At 60.9% G+C, this 22,962-nt stretch overlaps 2 protein-coding genes across 3 annotated transcripts in view; both read left to right on the top strand.

Annotated features, from left to right (window-relative positions):
* Mov10l1 (Mov10 like RISC complex RNA helicase 1) overlaps positions 1 to 3,377 on the top strand; it is a 62,388-nt gene extending 59,011 nt beyond the window's left edge. The window contains exons 24-26 of one of the 2 annotated variants that reach the window (XM_048353733.1): positions 1,480 to 1,587; positions 2,424 to 2,561; positions 2,722 to 3,377. In XM_048353733.1, coding sequence (XP_048209690.1) covers positions 1,480 to 1,587; positions 2,424 to 2,561; positions 2,722 to 2,817 — 342 coding nt within the window. In that variant the 3' untranslated portion in view covers positions 2,818 to 3,377. The remainder of the gene's footprint in view (positions 1 to 1,479; positions 1,588 to 2,423; positions 2,562 to 2,721) is intronic. The other variant, XM_048353742.1, reaches the window with a different exon arrangement.
* A 6,469-nt stretch (positions 3,378 to 9,846) lies between these two features.
* On the top strand, positions 9,847 to 21,775 carry Panx2 (pannexin 2). Its single transcript, XM_048353772.1, is given in 4 exon segments — positions 9,847 to 10,072; positions 18,253 to 18,521; positions 18,523 to 19,705; positions 20,077 to 21,775. Coding segments are annotated over 4 exon segments (2,010 nt in total). The 3' UTR covers positions 20,409 to 21,775.
* The last annotated feature ends 1,187 nt before the right edge of the window (positions 21,776 to 22,962 follow it).

The raw sequence follows: 22,962 nt of genomic DNA, 5'->3' as shown, positions 1-22,962 counted from the left end.
CTTCTATTTTTACTGATTTTTGCCTGTTGGGGAGGATTTAATTCTGAGATTTCATTTGGTTGTATTTATTTCAGCCATAACCTGTGAGTGGCAGATTATCTTAGAACTTGTATAAAAATACCTTTATTCAGCGTCTTTACTCTTGAATTCCATTGAGGTATTTTCCCAGTGCTTAGAAATTATTGCCTCTTATCCAGTGTGGTGGTGTATACCTGTCATCCTAGGACATGGAAGGTTGAGGTAGAAGGATAATGAGTTCAAGGCCATCTTGCGCTACATATGTCTCTGTCTATAGGACTCAGAAGGCTGAGATAGGAAGACCTTGGGCTCGAGACCATCTTGGGCTACAGAGCTTGACCCTGCCTCAAAAAGACAACAAAATGACATGGTGGCACACACTATAATCCTAGCTACTCAGGAGGTACAGATGGATAGTGGTTCAGGGCCAGTGTGGGCAAAAAGTTTGCAAAGACCACCATCTCAACCAAAAAATGTTAATGCCCCTTAGTCCTCTAGTATGTGTTTTGGTAAGAAATCTACTCTGCCTAATTTTATTTATGTTTAAGTAATAGCTTTTCATAGCTTTCGTATTTTTCTTTTATTCTTGATGCATAGTTTCACTACAGAATGTTCACATGTGAATCTTCTGGATAGTGGTCTAATTCCTCCTGAATGACACCCTCTCTGGTTTATCCCTCCTGTTGCTTTGGAGCTGCTGGCAGATGTGTCCAGCTTCTCAGCCCACCCTGCTGCATTGCCCTCCCCCATGTCTGTCTCCATCCCCATTTTCATCGCTTGCTCTGTCAGCTTCTGGGCAACTTCAGCCAGGGCTTGGAGCCACAGGTTATGAGAGTTAAGTTTTACTGAAGGGTTACCTCATCTTCCCAAGGTTCCAAATCAGTCTCGCTACACCAGTATAACCTGTTCCTGCTTGTGTGCTTAAGTCTGGAATCCCAAGTCGTTTGGTCTCCACAGACTTAAACATACTTGGCCTGTAACCCTTCACAGCAACCCAGCTATTTTTGATTCCTCAGGATCAGGTCTCCTTCACGGTGTTAGCTGATGGCTTTTCACTGGGCCGATCAGTTGTACTCTGGGACTCAGTCCTCTTACCCCTAAGATGCCCAGCCCTGCCTCTGGAGCCATGGTACGTTTGGAGCTCACAGCCCTGGCCACAGCAACCCATCAGTGGCCCAGAACACCATGGATTCAAGTGCCATCCTACGGAGATGCACATGCCAGTGCATCAGTACCTGTGTGCTTCCTGTGCTGTGGCGCGAGGGACAGGGAAGAGTGTCCCTTCTGATAAGTACCTAACCCTCTCCTTTATCGCAAATTGGAATTTGAGTTTTAATTGGTTTTGCTTTGAAAAATTATGTTGCAGAATTGAAAAATAATTGGTTAGTGTTTAGTTTATACCATGATGGGTAGGGTTAAAAAGCATGAGTTGTACAGTTTTGTCTTAAACCTGTCTTAAAGGTGGAGAAAATCAAAATTCTTCTGCGAAATGTTGACTTGATGGACATAAAGGTTGGATCTGTTGAGGAATTTCAAGGGCAAGAATACTTGGTCATCGTCATTTCCACTGTACGTGCTCGTTTGTGACAGGGTGACTGTGGGTGCGTCGTTGCCCCTGTATGTGCCCCTGGTTGTGGCAGGGTGACCATGGGTTCTGGGCACATTGACATGTAAAATCCACACACAGGACAGACACTCTCCTAGTGGCTGTAGACAAAGGAAAAAGGATGCAGGAGGAAATGGCGAATGTGTGGAGTGGGGTGGGATCAGCAGCCGAAGGGCAGGGACGACAGGAAACCCAAGCCGCAGTAACCTCTACCACACCACCCACTGGGATTTAACTCTCAAAGCCCAGTTTTTGTTTTCAAATTGACTTTAGCGACAGGGGCCAGTGGCTCACACCTGCAATCCTAGCCCCTGAGGAAGCTAAGATCTGAGGATTGCAGTTTGCATTTGAGGGTTTCCTTGTCCGTAGACAATGACACTTGCTTCTGCTTGATTGTTTTTATTATCAAAAACAGGTCATGTTGATGCTTAACCTTTTTAAATGATAAATATTTGTTTTCACATATCAAAATTACTTTCATTTTTTAAAATTCTTAAACACTTTCTAGGCTGGGTACTGGTGGCTCATGCCTAGTAATCCTCGGGAGGCTGAGATCTGAGGATCTCAGTTCAAAGCCAGACCTGGCAGGAAAGTCTGTGAGACTCGTATCTCCAATTAACCACCAGAAAACTGGAAGTGGCACTATGGCTCAGCACAGTAGAGTGCTAGCCCTGAGCAAAAGAGCTCAGGAATAGGGCCCAGGCCCTATTTACAGACAGTTTAAAAAAAAGTTTTATATATATATATATAGTTACATATATATGTGTATATAATTTTTTACTCATGTTTGTGTTTACAGGTGCGGTCAAATGAAGACAGATTTGAAGACGATCGATATTTTTTGGGTTTCTTATCCAACTCAAAAAGATTTAATGTTGCAATCACTAGACCAAAAGCCTTGCTGATTGTCTTGGGAAACCCTCATGTGCTTGTCAGAGTGAGTTTGCAGGATGCTGAGCCTTGCTCTGCTTGAGGGAGGAAGGGAATGGGAGACGGCCCAGCTCACCTGAAAATGGCTCCCTGAGCCAGGGTGCACACCACACCAGTAGACATAAGGCCTTCACTCCTTGACGTTCGGCTTCCTTCTGTTTTCCCAGGATCCCTGCTTTGGTGCTTTGCTGGAATATAGTGTTACAAATGGTGTTTACACAGGGTGTGACCTTCCTCCTGAACTACAGGCTCTGCAAAAGTAAGCACCTCTGCGGTCTTCTTGAAAGATAGACTGGCTTTTAGGACTTGCCTCCGTTCCCATTCCCTCCCCTGCTGGCTTCCACTCAGAACTGCAGCCTCGGAGCCCAGACATGCTTTTCCCTTGGTTGTCCTGGGCTGCTGGGCTGCAATGGCCACTCTTTGTGGGCATGGGATTCACCTACGGAGGTGAGGAGCCTCTTGTAAAAATCCCCATTGGGAAGAGAGTACAGTTCTCAGACTCCATGTGTTCACTTCTCCCCTGCAGCTGTGGCTAGAGACCTCCTGCCCAGCAGTGCTAGGACCTTCAGGACAGAGGAGAGTTGGACCCACTTGATACACAGTGGCCAGGAATGGGGAAAAGCACATACCTCGCCTGTGGACCCTGTACCTGGCTCTGTTGTACGTCCGTGACCCTTGTTAACCCGTACCTGGAAGCCTTGAGCATGGGTGTGGGAAGGGCCACTGGGTGGCCAAGCTGATGTCACCCCACCGCTGGCCTTGGCTCACAGCTGCCTGCTCCTGCCACTAGGCAGTCACTGCCACTGCCATTCCCCCCAATAAAAACCCAAGCGACCCCAGTCCTCTTTCCATTTGAAACCATGCCTGTTGGTGATCTGGGTCTCACGCGCCTTCACCCCTGCTGGATGCAGTCTCTGGAGTTGGCTCCACCATCCTCATCTGCTCCATCCTGAGCCAGATACGTACCAGGAAGCAGACAGAGCCGCCAGTTCCAGTCAGCTGAGAACCACAGGCCCCAGCTGGCTGTGCACAGCCAGTAGGGTCAAAGGCTCCACTTGGGGGAGCTGGATGCTGGGCTCAGCCTCCAGCCCCATCCACCCATCCCCTAGGCCCTGGTGCCTGTGCCTGTACCAGAGTTCCTCCCAGCCTCCTCTAGCCCAGAGGTAGCCTGTCCCTGCACCCTGGATAGTGAGCCTTGAACTGTCACGGGTTAGGTGAGTGAGCTTCTTGACAGCCCACATGGACTTGCGGACCTGAACACCAGAGCTCATGGCACTGGAGTGGATATCATGAAGTCCCAGCGCCCAGAGCCTCTGGCTCTTCCACGGCCTCCTCCCCTGCGGCAAGAGCAGCTGCTGAAACCACAGCCTTGAAGCCTGGCAAGTTCCCAGCACAGAAAGGAGCAGTATGGAGCCAGCCTCCTGTGACCAGGTGGGCTGTGTACATCACCCTGTCAATCCTCTCTGAACCCGGACACCATGGCCTCCCCCCACCCCTCCGCAGAGTCCCTCCCCCAGTGGGGCAGGGCGGCCCTGCAGCGCTCCTCCCCACCCCCTCAGTGCTCCTCCCCACCCCACAATGCTTCTCCCACCCTGCAGTGCTCCTCCCTGCATGGGACAGCACAGCCCCCCACAGCGTTCCTTCTCTGCACAGGACAGTACAGGACATCCCTGCAGTGCTCCTCCCCGACATGGGACAGGGCAGCCTCACCGTGCTCCCCACCCCTTAGGGCTAATGAAGCCCTGTAACTAGGTCTTGGATTTCCTCTTGGGAACTGGCCCTGTCCAGGTAGAGCAGCCCCACAGAGGAAATGGCAGGACCTCTCACTCCCCTGGGGACCAGAATGAGCAGAGCACTGTCCTCCGGGCAGAGCTGAAGGGAAGGCTGACTACTCGTCAGCCTCAGTTACCTTCAGTGCAGGAGCCAGCCTCCATACACCCCACTCAACTACAGAAGCCCATCCTTGTCCCACCCTGGGCCTCCGAAACCCCAGCATGTAATGCACCTGTCTTGGGGTATGTGTGCATGCTGCCTCTAAAGCCTGGGCTGCCTGTCCTGTCCTTGTTGAGTTGAGGGTCTTCACTTTGTTGTGGTCTGGCCTCTGCAGTGACCTGTCTATCTCTGCCTCCTCTGTGCCTCCCTGTGTCAGCACCAGCTTGCAGGGTGGCTGCCCAGGAAGTCCCAGACCTCTGCTGCTGTGTAAGAGGGTAGGACCTGGGGTAACAGTCAGGGCCCAGGAGAGCCTGGGACAGAAGCCAGTGGCTGAGGCTGAGAGGTGAATCGCAATGGTGACAGGACCCATCTCCTGTCGGGTCAGCCCAAGGCCAGGGCTGAGCCCCACGGCTTCAGCACCTTCATACACAGCTCCCCATTAGGTGCCACGAGAGGAGCACCTACTGCCATCTCCTTCATATGTGTTACCCCAGAAATGTCCCTACACAGCCCAGGACTCACCTTGGTGACCTAGATATGCTAGCACTGTAAACAGATGAGGCAGATAGGGAACCCATATTTCAGAGACCCCAGGGCCAGAGCAAATAGGGTCCTGCAACAGAGGCAGCCTCGGCTAGCATCCAGGGTGTGTGGACAGCCTAGCAGAAGGCTTCCAAGGGTGGTGGGAGGCCGGATGGGCTCACTGCAGAGGACTTGGTGCACCAGCGCATCAAGAGAAGGATGGAACAGGCAGGAGCCCTGGTGCCCTGAATGAAGATGGAGAGGCTGCTTGAGGCATAAAAGGCCAAGCCACCCAGACCCATGCAGCTCCCTGGACACAAGGTGAGCAGTTCCTCCAACACCGAGGCTTTAGACTTGTTCTTGGGCCAGACACCCCTGAAAGTGCGCCTGGGAACCCTGTGGTCCTCGATAATCTTCCCGTATGTTAAAGCTGCTCACTGCGTCACGAGCTTCTTATTGTGTTTATTATTACAAAGGTGACGCACAGGGGGCTACCGTTACATGAGCCAGGTACAGAGCATACTGTTTGCTCCCTTCCAGTTTTTCCCTCCCACCCCCACCCACAAATTGTACAGTTCTAAATATTGATGTCTTAAGGCAAAACAGAGACGCTTGGGTAGTGAATGGAAGTGTGCTGTAAGATTGCACCCTGCCACCTCCTAAGAGGGGATGTCACCTGCAGCTGGAAACCGTTCTTCTTAACTCACACTCCCATACCACTCCACACAAACAACCCTACTGCAAAACACTGGGCAGTGTTCTGAAAGTTACAAGAAAGGAAATACAAGGCAGGAAGAAAATGAAAAATCCTTTCCTGGAGATAAGATAGGTTTTACTCCACTGCCCCCAGGTGAAAAGCACCCTCCAGCCAACGAGGGATCAAAGCAGGGAGAGATGCAGAGGTGCACCTCTCTCCACGCTCCACCTCTGCAGGGGAACTGCCTTCGTGCTAGGGACAAAGCCCCCAGACACCGTGGACTGAAGGATGAGTGGGGCCGTGTGTTGCAGTGGGGCCTGGTCTGTCATGATCTAACTCAGCTTAGCCCACCTTAGAGACATAGGTGTATACACAGGGTGTTTTGGAGGGTTTTATTTTGTTTTGTTTTTCACAGTCCTGGGGCTTGAACTCAGGGCCTAGGCTCTGTCCTTGAGCCTCTCTGTGCTCAAGGCTAGTGCTCTACCATTAGAGTCACAGCAAGCACCACTTAGGGCTTTTTCTGCGTATGTGGTGCTGAGGAATAGAACCCAGGGCTTCATGCATGCCAGGCAGGCGCTCTACCATTGAGCCACATTCCCAGCCCCCATTGATTGTTTTAACTTGTGTCTGGATTTTCATAAACATGGAACTCAAATTGAATTGGAAATGAACACTCGGTGAAGGGACTGTGTGGTGCTCTGTGCATCACAGGAGGTTCGTGTTATCATTGCTTAGGACCAAAGTGAGACAGGCTTGTCATCACACTGCTTATATTTTCTTGTTCTAGTCCTGGGGCTTGAACTCAGGGCCTGGACTCTTTTCCTTAACTTTTGTGCTCTACCACTTGAGCCATAGCTCCACTATCAGCTGTGTGTGTGTGTGTGTGTGTGTGTGTGTGTGTGTGTGTGTGTGTGTGTGTGTGTGTGTAAAGGTAAGAATCTCATAGGCTTTCCTGCCTATGAGAGCTGTCTTTGAACCATGATCCTCAAACCTCAGCGTCCTGAGTAGCTAGGATTACAGGCACGGGCCACCAGTTCTTCATGGAAACAAGCTGAGACTGCCCGTGCACCTAAGAGATGCACATGGACATTTTGCTCTGTCTTTCCCTCAGCCAGTTGGGATCTTTTTAGATCAATGCCATTATGTTCATGCTTCCCCTAGAAAGAAGATCTGATCCCCCAATATAGTTCCTTCCCAAGATAGGACTCAGGAAGAGCATTCTCCGGGGTGAAAACAGTACACAGTCCATTCTCTGTTGCTCTCATTCTCCTGGAACAGCAACAGGAGGACTAACTGAGCTATTATGCCTTAGGCGTCTGCGAGATGTGAGTTGCGGTGCAGGCAGCCAGGGAAGACCCTTGTTCGCCTCTGCCCCAGCCCCCAGCCATTCCCGGGAAGCCCTTCAGGAATGAGGGTGATACTCAGAGTGCTGCTGCGATGGGGTGGCAGGGGTGTGGGGCTCGGGACCAAGCCCCAGATTAGCTTCTCTTGAGTTACTTGCTGCCACTGCAGCAAGATAGTTACCTTCCCAGTAATTCACAAGACGAAGGATTCCAAACACCCTTTCACCAGCCTTTACTGGACGCCCACTCTGCTCCAGGTAGATATGGGAGCACCACCAAAAACAAAGGCATTGGCTCTCCACCTGGCGAGCAGTCAGTAACACCCCTCTGTGCCAAGATAGCCAATGGAATCCCTAACAAAATAAGGTGCCGTTGACTGGGAAGATTCAGTGTGATGATTCCATAAGGCCTCTTCATGGCTTCATTCCATTTCAAAATACAAAATATAACAAATGGGCAGATGCACTGTGTTCATGGATGATAAGACAACAGAGACTAGTTTTCCTCAGATGTATATATCTTTAGGGCAATATCTGTTCCAACTGCATTTGTTTCCCAAAGCTTGAGCAAATCTTTCTAAAATTCATAGGAAAAAGGTCATGAATATCTATGTCAATATAGAAAAAGTAACCGAGAGCCCTTGCCCATCCACATGTTAAAGTGTACTGTCAAGCCATCTTTACACAAACGCTTAAAGGGACAGGGACAGGCACATGGACCAAGACCACGGAGCTCATCTTATAGAGGAAAGCTGAGCTGCATGCCTACCCGCAAGCATCCTTTGAGCTAAGAGGTGATGTGTCACGGGACAAGGGATTCATGGGATTTAAATGGCCATCTTTCTCTACAATCATCTGAGACCTCCAAGTTGTAAGCTACTTAACTGAGCCAATTTGCTTCAAAATAGTCATTTTCTATTGCGTGTACTGAGGTCACTAAAGAATGGCCATGCACCAACTGCTCATACCTGTAACCTGAGATTGGAGGACGTGGTCCAAAACCAGCCTGGGTAGAAAAACGTGACATTCTTCAGTTACCCACCAAAAAGTAGATGTATAGCTGAAGTGGTAGAGCGCCAGTCTTGAGCAAAAAAGCTAAAGGATAGGGCTGGGAGTGTACTAGTGCCTGGCATGCCCGAAGCCCTGGTTTTGATTCCTCAATAGCACCTAAACATGAAAAGCCGTAAGTGGTGCTGTGGCTCAAGTGGTAGAGTGTTGGCCTTGAGTAAGGAGAGGCTCAAAGACTGCGTCCAAGCCCCAGGACCAGCAAAAATAAAGCTAAGTTCCAGTCCCAGTACTGGCACCAAGGGGGGGAAAACCCTTGTACATGTGACCATTTTAATCCTTTCTGAAAAGGGTCTCCACTCAGGATGACTCAGAAGGGCTTGTACAGAGATTAACCAAGAGGGCAGCATCTGGAAAACAAGTGCAAGCCACCAGAGAATGGCGGCCACCCGCAGAGAAGTGGTCAGGTTTGAGCACCAAGGTGCAGAAAATCAGCTGATGAAAACCAGTGGGCAGCTAGAGGAGGGGTAGCGGGTGACCGGCGCCTGAGGGTGCGCAGGAACCAGCCCAGCCCTCCGGGGAGTGCCAAAGAGGGCGTTAGCGCCCCGCCAGGTTGTCCTCAGCTTTAAGGTGGCCGCCAGGAGCCGGGGGTGATGACTTCTATGGGGTGCGGGGGTGACGGACGGACTGAGAGCGTGCAGCTGCCTCCCTCGCGTGAGGGAGCTAGAGGGGAAGTAGAGTCACAGAGGCCAGAGGTGCCGTGAGGATGTAGGCAACAGCCCCCTCCCCGCCCGGCAACAGCACGCAAAAGCGGGACCCCCGCGCCTATATCGATGGTCGAATTCGTGTCTAGGGGCACGGAGGGTCTTGAAAAGCTGGAGGGGCGCTGAGCGGGGGTCCCTGCAACGGCCTGAGGAGGGATCGCGGGGGACACCGGGGCTGGGGGCCTGGGCCCGGGGGCGCGGGCGGGGACACCGGGGCTGGGGCTGGAAGGAGGAGGGGACGGGGGACGGGAGCCCCCCCCCACCCTCCGGGCAGCCCCAGGGGTTGGGCCGGGCCCGCGCGGGGTGGCGAGGCCGGGGCTCCGCGGTGCCGCGCCGGGGCGGAGGCGAGGGCGATGGCTGCGGCGGAGGGGTGGCCGGGGCGGGGGCGGCCGGGGGCGGCCGGGGGCGGCCGGGGGAGGGCGGGGGCGGGCGGGGGGCGGGCGGGGGCGGGCGGGGGGGAGGGCGGCCGGGGGCGGGCGGGGGCGGCCGGGGGGGGCGGGCGGGGGCGGGCGGGGGGCGGGCGGGGGGCGGCCGGGGACGGGCGGGGGCGGCCGGGGGGAGGCCGGGGGCGGCCGGGGAGGGCGCGCCCCGGAGGGGCCGCTCGGCGCCCAGCGCGCGTGCGGGAGCCGGCGCGCCGCGGGCCCCGCGCCCGGCCCGGCGAGCGGACCACTCGGGTCCTTTCTGCGCAGTCATCGCCGCGCGCCGCCGCGGCGGGGAGGGCGGAGCCAGGCGCGGCGCGGCCGCAGGTAAACAGCCCCCGCCCCGGCGGCAGCGGGCCGCGCGGCCCCGGCTCCGAGCCGCCGCCGCCGCCGCCCCCGGGAGGCCCCGCGCCCCGGCGGCCCGACCGCTCCCGCGGGGCGGCGGCGCCGCGCCCCCGCCGCCCCCCGCCCGCGCCCCCCGCGGGCCGCGCCCCCGCCGCCCCCGCCGCCCCCGGCCCCCCGCGCCCCCCGCGGGCCGCGCCCCCGCCGCCCCCGGCCCCCCGCGCCCCCCGCCCGCGCCCCCGCGGGCCGCGCCCCGCCCCCCGCCCCCCATGCACCACCTCCTGGAGCAGTCGGCGGACATGGCGACCGCGCTGCTGGCGGGCGAGAAGCTGCGCGAGCTGATCCTGCCCGGCGCGCAGGACGACAAGGCGGGCGCGCTGGCCGCGCTGCTGCTGCAGCTCAAGCTGGAGCTGCCGTTCGACCGCGTGGTCACCATCGGCACCGTGCTGGTGCCCATCCTGCTGGTCACCCTGGTGTTCACCAAGAACTTCGCAGGTGAGGCGGGCGGGCGGGCGGGCGGGCGGGCGGGGCGGCGTCCGCGAGCACCGGCGGGCCCCCGGGCTTCATTGTTCCGCCTTCCACTCCCGCAGCCCCCACCCTGAGGGGGGCAGGCCGGCCCGGCCCGGCCCCGCGAAGGTCACGGCAGGTTCTCGGGGGAGGACCGGAACGGACCTCCCAGGGGTCACCGAGGGTGGAGAGCCGGGCTGCCGGGCCGGACCCCGCAAGCCGCTGAGGGTCTGCGGCGGAGGACACCACACGGGACTGGCCCTGGAGGTAGCACCAGGCCCCCGCGGCCCGGAAGGCCCCCCCCCCGGGGCCCGGGGAGACTGTAGGAATGGAGGAGGGGTCACCAGGGCCGAGGGGTGCCGGACGCCGAGGCCCCAAGCCCACAGAACCCGTCCTCACCGCGCAGAGACCCCCGGCTGTGCGCGCCGGCCAGCCCGGCCCTGCGCGGGGGAGTATGGCGGACCCCCGCAGGAGATGTGTGGGCTCCCAGCCCCACTTGCTTTCCCAGGAGTGGGGTAGGACCTGTGGAGGCAGGCGGTTGGAGAGAGGAGATGGCTTCACCCACCTGGGGCCCAAGTATTGAGCATCCGTGCTTGTGGTCCAGAAGCACCAGTTCTCAACAACAGGGAGGGGGCTCCTGGGGCTCCCGTGTCCCTCGAAGGACACGTACCCCTTCATCCTCCGCAGCCACCCAGCGATGAGGGCAGATGCGTTGGCACCTGCTTCTTCCCCAACCACCAGAATCCAGTGACCTAGAGACATCCCTGGCCTGCCTGACACCGGGGGTGGCATACACTGACACTTAGAACCTCTGTCCTGCCCTACGGACAAGACCGGAGGCCCGGTACACTTAGACAGTGCCCACGTGTGTAGCCGAACCTCGGGCCACACTGTGGTAGTGGCACCACAAGCTGGGAGAAGCGCAGAGCCCATGTGTAGGCAGGGCGACGCTTCCTGTGAAGGCTCTGCGGGAGGACGGCTCCCGCCTCTTCCACATCTCCTGGCTTCCAGGAATCCCTGTTTTCCCTCGGTGTCCAGCTGCAACTACTCCAGCTTTGTCTTCCTGTACCTGGGCATCTCTGTGTCCCTGGGTCTGAGTGTGAGTTTTCCTGTGTCGCCAGGGCATAGTTCCTGGGTCGGGCCCCACCCTACTTCACCAAGGCTTCATCTCAATGACATTTATAAAGGCCATTTCCAGACAGTTCTTAAGTTCGGGGCTTGGATTTCAGCATCTTTTGGGGAACACAGCCTCATTCACGAGGGACAGGCACAATACGTCAGGCTTGGATGCACGCACTTGGGTTCCGTCCTCATGCTGACACAACGCTGAACCCGGTGCAACCCTGTAGGACCTCTGGCCATCCTGTCTCCAGCTGAGCCTGGAGCCGCTGGAGCCTTCTGGAAAACATCCCTGGGCCTGGGCCTGTTCTCCCACAGACCCACGTGTACCTCCCCGGGGTCCTAGCTCCTCCCCAGCACCGAGCGGCACGTGCCTGGCCAACAGCGCTATTTGTGAAACACTAGCTAGAAGGTATGCCGGCTCCTCTGCCCCAGCACCAGGCAAGTGGAGAGCAGAACCACGCCTGGGCCATTCCCAGTCTCCCCAACAGCATCAACCTGCCCGGGCCGCAGCCCAGGAAGGGCTGACCCCTCCCTGGAGAGAGGGTGTGGCCCCTTCTGACTAAGGGTGGATGCCTGTGGGTCCAGGGAGCAGACCAGGTAGTGAGCACTGCTGTCCTGAGGGGAGAGGGCTAGGTAGTGCTGGTTGCTCCCAGCTTCCCCCCCCCCACCCAGCCTCAGCCCCAGGGCCCCCGGTGCCATGTGCTCTTGTGCCCTTGTGCGGCAGATCTGCTGCCGTGGGGCACCCCTGAAGTGGAAAGTGGAAAGCACCCCCCACACACATACACGTCCTGCCTGGAGTCCAGCTGCAATGAGCCACTCGCTCATTGAAGGGTATGGATGGGCAGAGGCAGGAAAAGACAGGGTTGACGCTAGACCCTGAAGGGAGGCCAACAACCTCATTCTCCTAAAATAGCCCAGAAGTCAGGTCCCTGGAGAGGGAGTTTCTGGGTGTCCCCTGGGTCCCCTTCTGACTCCTCAGAAAGGAAAGCTGACCGTGTGTTGCACCTCTGTGTTGGGAGGCCTGCAGGCTTCAGCTGACCCCTTACCTGGTGGGTCTCAGCATCCCCAAGGACAGGTTTCCAGAGTGAGCTGGTCAGAAATAGACCCACCCACCCACCCTCTCCTGAGGCCCCTTCTCCCCGGTGGGCACTTCACACTGTGGAGCCCCTGGACCGAGAATCCCTTGCACTATGGAAAGTACTGGAGTGGGACAAGCCCGCCCCGCCCCCCAAAAAGCAACAACATGAAGGCGAAGTCAGCCCAAAGCCAGCACCACCTGCCTTCTGCCCACACTGCTGGGATGGATTGGCACGAGCTTGGTGACTTAAATCAGCACTGGTGGCGGGCATGCGGCTTAGGGGTAGCGCTCTTTCTAGTGTGCTCAAGGACCTGGTTCTGAGACCCAAAAGTTCTTACAATCCTGTGGGTCAAAAGTCTGACGTGAGCCTGGTGGCCGTGGCTCACGCCTGCAATCCTAGCTATTGAGGAGGCCGAGATTTGAAGGTTGCAGTTCAAAGCCAGCCTGGGCAGGAAAGTCCCCGTGGAAATCTGATCTCCAGTTCACCACTCAAAAACCGGAAGTGGTGCTGTGGCTCAAAATGGTAGAGCACTGGCCTTGAGCAAAAGCAGCTTAGGGACGGTGCCCAGGTGCTGAGTTCCAGCCCCATGACAAAATATGTATGTCTGAAGTGAGATAGGGTGACACCAGGGTGTGAGCAGAGCTATTCTTTCTGGAGCCCCCAGGAGGTCTGTTCCTTCTCCAGCTACCAGAAATACTCCCTCTTTTGTCTCAGGCCTCTGCTGTCCTCCCCTCTGGTCATCCTTGTGATCTCATAGTCCTGCCAGAGGACCTGGAGTCATCCCTCGCACGGTCTTCAACCTCAGCCCAGCTGCAGAGTCCCTTTTGCCACATGAGGCAACATGGTTGTTGGTTCTGGCGATCAGGATGTGGACATCTTTTGGAGTGGTCATTCCATTAACGACTGCCCCTTCACGGGAAGGGTCTTGGCCTCCCTGGGGGCAAGAGGGCTGGTGACCAGAGGAAGCAGCCCCAGAATGGACTGGGAGCCCTTGGAAGGGGCAGGGGCAGAAGCGGGCCGGAAGATGCCAGCTTGGATATCGGGGGCCCTGTGGGACCTCGTGCAGGCGGGACCCGGGGTGGGCTGGTGGCGGCAGGGGTGTGCTCAGGGCTGGCGTGGCTGGGAGGGAGGGGTGCCGGCCAGAAACAGGCTTCAGCCAGTGCCTAGGGGCAGGAGACACCCTCCAGACTAGCGCTTCCCTAGGCTGTGCCTTAGTCTCCGTGACCCCTGCCTCCGGTGTGTGCAGTGTCCAGGAACTGCCAGGCCTCTGAGGCCCCCGAGCGGCAGGCTAGGCTGGTGCTTGGCTGCCGGCATTCCCATGACCAAGAAGCCCCTCGGTGTCCTCTTGTGAGTGACTGGGCGCCCAGCCACCCGGGCCCCCGGTGGGCTCCTCCGGAAAGGGCTCTCAAGAGCTGGCTTTGCTCTCGGGCGGGCCAGGCCTTTGTGCCTTCTCTCCTGGATGGTTGTGCTAGCCCAGACCACACTGCTGGAAAATCCCTCTGCCTGAGGCAGCCGCTGTGCTGTCACTATGTCTGTGCTCAGCATCCAGTGCCTAGGTCCCCGTGGTGCCAACCAGCACCAGGGTTAGCACCCCAGCCCCACAGCAGCACCTGCCCGCCTCTCGCCTGCACCGCACCTGAACTACGCCCGCACTGCGCCCGCCTCTCGCCCGCACTGCACATGCACTACGCCTGTCACTCACCATCGCTGCACCTGCACTGCACCAGCCTCGCGCCTTCACTGCACCTGCACTGCACGCACCTCTCCCATGCACTGCACCTGCCTCGCACCCTCACTGCAAAGCTCTGTGCCCGCCCCTCACCTGCACTGCACCTACCACACTGCACTCACCACACTGCACTGACTTCGCACCTGCACTGCACCTGCATTGCACCCACCTCTCACCTGCACTGCACCTGCACTGCACCCGCCTCTTGCCTGCACTACACCTGCACTGCACCTGTACCACCTCTCACCTGTACTGCACCCGCCTCTCGCCTGCACTGCACCCGCCTCACACCTGCACTGCACCCGCCTCTCGCCTGCACTGCACCCGCCTCTCGCCTGCACTCTGCCCGCCTCTCACCTGTACTGCGCCCGCCTCTCGCCTGCACTCTGCCCGCCTCTCGCCTGCACTGCATCCGCCTCTCACCTGCACTGCATCCGCCTCTCACCTGCACTGCACTTGCATGCACCCGCCTCTCGCCTGCACTCTGCCCGCCTCTCGCCTGCACTCTGCCCGCCTCTCACCTGCACTCTGCCCGCCTCTCACCCGCACTGCATCCGCCTCTCACCTGCACTCTGCCCGCCTCTCACCTGCACTCTGCCCGCCTCTCACCTGCACTCTGCCCGCCTCTCACCTGCACTCTGCCCGCCTCTCACCTGCACTGCATCCGCCTCTCGCCTGCACTCTGCCCGCCTCTCGCCTGCACTGCATCCGCCTCTCGCCTGCACTCTGCCCGCCTCTCGCCTGCACTGCATCCGCCTCTCGCCTGCACTCTGCCCGCCTCTCACCCGCACTGCATCCGCCTCTCGCCTGCACTCTGCCCGCCTCTCGCCTGCACTCTGCCCGCCTCTCGCCTGCACTCTGCCCGCCTCTCACCTGCACTCTGCCCGCCTCTCACCCGCACTGCATCCGCCTCTCACCTGCACTGCACTTGCATGCACCCGCCTCTCGCCTGCACTCTGCCCGCCTCTCGCCTGCACTCTGCCCGCCTCTCACCTGCACTCTGCCCGCCTCTCACCCGCACTGCATCCGCCTCTCACCTGCACTCTGCCCGCCTCTCACCCGCACTCTGCCCGCCTCTCGCCTGCACTGCATCCGCCTCTCACCTGCACTCTGCCCGCCTCTCACCTGCACTCTGCCCGCCTCTCACCTGCACTCTGCCCGCCTCTCACCTGCACTCTGCCCGCCTCTCACCTGCACTGCATCCGCCTCTCGCCTGCACTCTGCCCGCCTCTCGCCTGCACTGCATCCGCCTCTCGCCTGCACTCTGCCCGCCTCTCGCCTGCACTGCATCCGCCTCTCGCCTGCACTCTGCCCGCCTCTCACCCGCACTGCATCCGCCTCTCACCTGCACTCTGCCCGCCTCTCACCTGCACTCTGCCCGCCTCTCACCCGCACTGCATCCGCCTCTCACCTGCACTGCACTTGCATGCACCCGCCTCTCGCCTGCACTCTGCCCGCCTCTCGCCTGCACTCTGCCCGCCTCTCACCTGCACTCTGCCCGCCTCTCACCCGCACTGCATCCGCCTCTCACCTGCACTCTGCCCGCCTCTCACCCGCACTCTGCCCGCCTCTCGCCTGCACTCTGCCCGCCTCTCACCTGCACTCTGCCCGCCTCTCGCCTGCACTCTGCCCGCCTCTCACCTGCACTCTGCCCGCCTCTCGCCTGCACTCTGCCCGCCTCTCACCTGCACTCTGCCCGCCTCTCACCTGCACTCTGCCCGCCTCTCACCCGCACTGCATCCGCCTCTCACCTGCACTCTGCCCGCCTCTCACCCGCACTCTGCCCGCCTCTCGCCTGCACTCTGCCCGCCTCTCGCCTGCACTCTGCCCGCCTCTCGCCTGCACTCTGCCCGCCTCTCGCCTGCACTCTGCCCGCCTCTCGCCTGCACTCTGCCCGCCTCTCACCCGCACTGCATCCGCCTCTCGCCTGCACTCTGCCCGCCTCTCACCCGCACTGCATCCGCCTCTCGCCCGCACTCTGCCCGCCTCTCGCCTGCACTCTGCCCGCCTCTCGCCTGCACTCTGCCCGCCTCTCGCCTGCACTCTGCCCGCCTCTCACCCGCACTGCATCCGCCTCTCACCCGCACTGCATCCGCCTCTCGCCTGCACTCTGCCCGCCTCTCACCCGCACTGCATCCGCCTCTCGCCTGCACTCTGCCCGCCTCTCACCCGCACTGCATCCGCCTCTCGCCTGCACTCTGCCCGCCTCTCACCCGCACTGCATCCGCCTCTCGCCTGCACTCTGCCCGCCTCTCACCCGCACTGCATCCGCCTCTCGCCTGCACTGCACCCGCCTCTCACCTGCACTGCGCCCGCCTCTCTGGGTCCTGTGGTGCCTGCTGTGCTTCTGTGAGTGCTGTGTGTCTTTGTAGCCTGACTGAAGGAGGGTGACCTCCTGGATGTGACCCCGGGGCCTGGGGCCCTTCCTCTCACATCAGCATTGAGGACTCCTCTCCCCTCACTGCTGCTGCCCGGCAGGGAGATGGTGCCAGGCTCTCCCTCGCACTCCCTGGGGCAGCACCAGGCATGGGGTCCCCGCCCACCGGGGGCCCCTCCTGCCCCAGAGCCCTGTCAGGACCCAGGTTCCAGGTGCCTCTCCCCGCCTTTGCCCACACATGCAGCTCATCTGCTACAGAGACAGGCTGACACAGCGAGACAAATCCCAGAGGAAAGAGCATCCATCACACAGGTACGACTCCTGGGATTGGCTGTAAGAACAAAAAAATAAGTGAATAAAATGCCACTTTTTTTTCAACCAAAAGAGCTGATTCCTTTGCCATTTTGCTCTTTGTGGAGCCCAGCTCGTTGTGAGTCCTGGGCACGTGGCCTTCAGGCCCCAGTCGTAAGCACCGGCACGCCGACACCCCGAGACCCCTCTCCGTGGCCGCGCGTGCAGGTGGCAGCAGCTTCCAGGAGCCCGGCCTCAGCTCCAGCTAAGCAAGGCACACTTCTAGAGCGCCCCCTGCTCCCCTCGAACGTCTGAGGGGCCCAGCGGCCAGATGGGCCTGCTGTTGGGGTCCGCCTGGGCTGGGTCCCCTCCGGGCGGGGTGCGAGGCCTTCGGCATGTGGAGCCGCGTAGTGGTGGGTGGACCCAGTGTGGCGGCCACGGGGGCCAGAGGCGGCATAGACCAGAAGGGCACCGGGAGTCAGCGGGTGTCTCTGCCCAGGTAGGCCCTGAGCCCCTGCCGGCACCAGCAGCAAGGGTGGTGGGCTTCCCGGGAGGCTGTGCCGCCGCCGGGCACAGCCAGCCCGGTTGCTTCCCGACCTGGAACTCGATGGGGTGAAGGCCTTGAGCTGAAGCAAGGGAGGCTCTGGGCAGACTTGGCCTGGAGGCGGTAGACGACGAAGGAGAAGTAAGCGGGGCTCCCGTGCGCTGCCGTGGCGGTGAGCTGGGCGGCTGGGGCCGCGGACCTGGTCTGCCAGGCTCCGAGCCTCCAAGTTCTACTCCCAAGAAGAATCAGGACGTCAGAGCCTAGCGCTGGGCTGCGCGGGCTGGCGCCAGTGTCTGTGGGATGAGCCATCCATACGGCAGGTGCAGCCAGGCCTCTGAGGGGGGGAAAGCAAACCTGCGGCAGCTCAGGTCGGCCGCCATGTCCAGTCCTGGCGGCAGATACTGATGCCCCGCTGTGAGCCTTCCATGACTGCCCACGAGCTTCCGGGTCCCCCGCCTCGCCCTGATCCAGGACCAGGAAAGGCGGCTCTGAAGACGAACCCTAAGACAGGCAGGTTTTTCCTAGATGTTGGTCCTCCATGACAGCCTCTTACCAGGTAGACGCATCCCTGCCAGCTGCCCTACTCAAAGAGGGGTCTCTGGCAGAACCAGGCCAGTGGCGGGGACCTGGGTTTGGGTCCGGGGGGTGCATGGGCTGGGCCTGGCTGGTGGCATGGCCTGTCTTGGTCCTCTCCGGAGCCTCGTCTCCTCCCGTGCACAGTCTTTGAGGCATATGGACGTGGGGCCAGCACACGCAGATGCCAACCCCTGGCAGACCCCCCATTGCGGGGATTCTCAGAGCAAGACACCCCCCCACGCACCACTACAGCCAGGACACGGGAGGAGAGGGGAGCAGCAGCCCCTGCACAGGAGGGCAGCTGCGTGGTCGCGCGTGCAAAGGGCCAGCACGAGGGAGGGGCCCGAGCAGCAACGTTTCCCGGTCCGACCCCTGGCCTTCGCCCCACGCCCCGATTTCCCAGGCCGGTCCCACCTCTTGCCCCAGCCCGTGTTTCCTCTCTGCCCCCAGAGGAACCCATTTACTGTTACACCCCGCACAACTTCACCCGCGACCAGGCACTGTATGCGCGTGGCTACTGCTGGACGGAGCTGCGGGACGCGCTGCCCGGGGTGGACGCCAGCCTGTGGCCGTCGCTATTTGAGCACAAGTTCCTGCCTTACGCCCTGCTGGCCTTTGCCGCCATCATGTACGTGCCCGCGCTGGGCTGGGAGTTCCTGGCCTCCACACGCCTCACCTCTGAGCTCAACTTCCTGCTGCAGGAGATCGACAACTGCTACCCACCGGGCCGCCGAGGGCCGCGCTCCCAAGATCGAGAAGCAGATCCAGTCCAAGGGCCCCGGCATCACCGAGCGTGAGAAGCGGGAGATCATCGAGAACGCGGAGAAGGAGAAGAGCCCCGAGCAGAACCTGTTCGAGAAGTACCTGGAGCGCCGCGGCCGCAGCAACTTCCTGGCCAAGCTGTACCTGGCGCGGCACGTGCTCATCCTGCTGCTCAGCGTGGTGCCCATCTCCTACCTGTGCACCTACTACGCCACCCAGAAGCAGAACGAGTTCACGTGCGCCCTGGGCGCCTCGCCCGACGGCCCGGCGGGCGGCGGGGGCCCCGTGGTGCGCGTCAACTGCAAGCTGCCCTCGGTGCAGCTGCAGCGGATCATCGCGGGCGTGGACATCGTCCTGCTCTGCTTCATGAACCTCATCATCCTCGTCAACCTCATCCACCTCTTCATCTTCCGCAAGAGCAACTTCATCTTCGACAAGCTGCACAAGGTGGGCATCAAGACCCGCCGGCAGTGGCGCCGCTCCCAGTTCTGCGACATCAACATCCTGGCCATGTTCTGCAACGAGAACCGCGACCACATCAAGTCGCTCAACCGGCTGGACTTCATCACCAACGAGAGCGACCTCATGTACGACAACGTGGTGCGGCAGCTGCTGGCCGCCCTGGCCCAGTCCAACCACGACGCCACGCCCACGGTGCGCGACTCCGGCATCCAGACCGTGGACCCCAGCGCCAACCCCGCCGAGGCCGAGGGCTCCGGCGAGCCCCCTGTGGTCAAGCGGCCTCGGAAGAAGATGAAGTGGATCCCCACCGGCAACCCCCTCCCGCAGCCCTTCAAGGAGCCCCTCGCCATCATGCGGGTGGAGAACAGCAAGGCCGAGAAACCCAAGCCCGTACGCAGGAAGACGGCCACGGACACGCTCATCGCCCCGCTCCTCGATGCCGGGGCGCGCGCCGCCCACCACTACAAGGGAGGGGGGGGCGACGCGGCCCCGCCCCCCGCCGCCGACAAGAAGCACGCCCGGCACTTCTCCCTGGACGTGCACCCCTACATCCTGGGCACCAAGAAGGCCAAACCCGAGTCGGTGCCTGCAGCCCTGCCTGCCTCCCGGAGCCAGGAAGGTGGCTTCCTATCACAGACAGAGGAGTGCGGGCTGGGGCTGGCGACGGCATCCGCCAAAGGTAGGGAAGGGAGCGGTCGGGCCGGGAGGTGGGATGGACTGGGGGAGGGGGTCTGGACTGCAGGGTGCTAGGGGCAGGACACCCAGGAACACTCCCGAGGCCAAAGCAAAGCCAGCAGGCAGGTTGCTGTAAAGGCGAGGTGCTCGAGCAAGGGTCCTGCGGCTTTGGGTTCATGAGGGCCTCGGGCAGGGAAGCATCCGGCAGGCAGTGCTGCCGTTCTTAGGCGGTGCGCAGGCGTGGCGAGGCCTGGCCTGCTGAGGAGGAGGCAGGGGGAGGGCGGAGCCGCCAGCCTCAGCGGGGCCCTGGAGGGCACCAGGGCACGGTAGCGGGTCGGGCTGGACTGAGACACCCGCGTTTCTGTCTCTCCGCAGATGCTCCGCTCCCTGAGAAGGAAATCGCATATCCTACGGACCCCGCTCGGACGGGAGGCCCCTTCCACGTCTGCTCCCCGCCTGCAGCCCCCGCCGCAGCCCCCTCGTCACCAGGCAGCCTCGGCAAGGCCGACCCCCTCACCCTCCTGAGCCGCAATGCCACGCACCCCCTGCTCCGCATCGGCACGTTGTACGAGGCCCGGGAGGAGGAGGAAGGGGGCCCCCGCGCCCCCGCGGACATGAGCGCCCTCCTCGCCATCCCCTCCCCCCAGCAGATCCTCATCGCCACCTTCGAGGAGCCCAGAACGGTGGTGAGCACGGTGGAGTTCTGAGGGGCGGGGCGGCCCGCACGGCCCGGAGCCCCCCCCCCCCCCCCCCCCCCCCCCCCCGGCCTGAGCCGGCGGGCGTCCGGCCGGGCTCGGCCCTGGGCGGAGGACGGGGCCTCTGCTCGCCGGCCCTGCCCGCGCCATCCGCCCCCCATCCGCATGCCGCGGGGCCCGGCACCCCTTCCACCCAGCTCGGCACGGCACCGCAGGCACAGGCGGGGCGGGGGGCGTGACGCGGGACCCCTGCCCCCGCATCAGGCACTTTTCTGGGGTTCTGGGCTGTACAATGAAGAGTTTATTTTTTTAGTGGATTTTGTTATGGGCCAAGGCTGGGGCAGGACAGCTCAGCAACCCCACTTTGCCCAGCCCGGGGCAAATGAGGACCCTGGGGAGGTGGCTCCGGCCCCGGGGCCCCCCGAGGTCAGGCGCTCGGGGGCTCGGCCCCGAGGGGACCTGATGCGGGTCCCGGCAACGCGCCCTTCCCCCTGCAGCCCGACACGCCCCTCATCCTCCTAGGACTGCTGTAACCGATGACAGGCGTGTCACCAGGAGATGGAGGGTGAGCCTACGGTGAAGGATGGAGTGGGGGGTCCGCGCGAGCCGAGAAGTGGTGTTAACGTGTACGGTACGTGTGTCGGCGTGCGTGTGTACGAACGTGAGTGTGCGTGGGGACACGATCCCGGCGTGCAGGCCAGCGCGTGCAGAGGCGGGGGCAAGTCTGTGAGTGTGCACACGTGCGACCCGGGCCGCGTGAGCAAGCCCGAGCGTGTGTATGAACGTGTGCGTGGGGACACGATCCTGGCGTGCAGGCCAGCACGTGCGGAGGCGGGGGCAAGTCTGTGAGTGTGCACGTGCGACGCGGGCCGCGTGAGCAAGCCCGAGCGTGTGTGAGCTTGAGTGTGCGTGGGGACACGATGCCGGCGTGCAGGCCAGTGCGTGCGGAGGCGGGGGCAAGTCTGTGCGTGTGCACGTGCGACGCGGGCCGCGTGAGCAAGCCCGAGCGTGTGTGAGCTTGAGTGTGCGTGGGGACACGATGCCGGCGTGCAGGCCAGTGCGTGCGGAGGCGGGGGCAAGTCTGTGCGTGTGCACGTGCGACGCGGGCCGCGTGAGCAAGCCCGAGCGTGTGTGAGCTTGAGTGTGTACGCGGCACCCTCGTGGGAGCGAGTGGGGAGCCGCGGGCGTGGGTGCCGGCGTGCCCGCGAGGGAAGGAGGGAATCCGATGCAATAACCACCCCCTCGGCCCCCGCCCCCGGGACGAGGCCAGCTTCCCACGGGAGCCCAGGTCCCCGCCGGCCCCGCCCCATTACCTCAGCCACGGCACCACGGGACGCAGCACTAACAAGGTAGCATATCAATAAATACTATTCTGATAACCGCCTGTGCCCCTTCAAGGCCCCGCCTCACGTCCCGCGCCTCCTGCCCGACCTTCCGCACCCGTCAACACGCAGACGTCCCTGTGGGGTGCCAGGGAGCAGGGGCCCCAGGCCCCCACCCAGGGGGAGGAGAGGCCGCTGCGGTGAGGTGTACCATCAACTCTCCTGGAGGGCCCCCAGTGCCCAGGCCCCGCGCACAGGGCTCACGCGGGCATGGCCCTGCCCCCCGGGGCTTTGGGGCAGAAGCATGTGCGTGGGTTCCCAGGAGCCTCTGGGGGGTGTGGTGTGGGGGCGTTTTCCCCGTGGAAGGGGATTCAGCCTCGAGGCTCATTGGGACAAAGCTGGCCCTGTGGACCACCTGGCTAGAGGGCGATCCCAGTCTGAACAGGGCTCTTCGTCAGCAACTGACCGGGGCAGCTGGGCCAGGAACTCATGAAGGCTACACATCAAAGGAATGGGGCTCAGCTGGAGTCAGAAGGGCCCATGCGGGCCTGGCCTGGGCCTCCTGGAATCTCCCTGAGACGTGGGCAGGCGTCATGGCCCGTGTCTGTAATCCTCACTACTCAGGGAGCGGAGGCCTGCAGAACTGCAGGGCAGGGCTAGTCCTGACAGAAAGCTCACCAGACCCCATTGCTGCCCCAAACCCCAGGCAGGGTGGCACGTGCCTGTCATTCCAGCAGGGTACAAAGTGTGACTGGGCCACCGTCCAGGCCAGCCCGGAATAAACAAGGGGCCCGTTCAAAACAATCCCGGGTGGCAGTGGCTCTCTCCTGTCGCCCTACCTACTCTGGAGGCTGAGCTGAAAAGCCCAAGAGACTCCTCGTCACAGAAGGATGCAGGTGCGAGGGTGTGCCCCTGCACGCACCTGCCACGCCGTGAGCTCAGAAAGCCTGAAAGAGGCCCCGCACGGCCCAGGCACAGAGCCCCGTCTCCTAAGTGCAAAAAGGGATCGTAGGCATAGCTCAACAGTCGAGAGCCTGTGTAACAAGCAAGAGGCCTGAGTTCAAGTCCCATACTGTCAAAAACATACGTAGGTTTTATTACCCATGTACAAGTGTTTTATTGTCCAGGTGTAGCGGGGACAAACCAGACAGGGCATTGATTTTCCTCCTTCTTGTAGGTGTTGGGTGGAACCCGGGTCCTTCCACCTGCTAGGCAAGTGTGCTAGCACTGAGCAAACTCCCTCA

This window comes from Perognathus longimembris, chromosome 1 (genome assembly GCF_023159225.1).
Source record: "Perognathus longimembris pacificus isolate PPM17 chromosome 1, ASM2315922v1, whole genome shotgun sequence".
NCBI classification, from domain to species: domain Eukaryota; kingdom Metazoa; phylum Chordata; class Mammalia; order Rodentia; family Heteromyidae; genus Perognathus; species Perognathus longimembris.
This window is presented reverse-complemented; position numbering and strand designations above follow the sequence as displayed.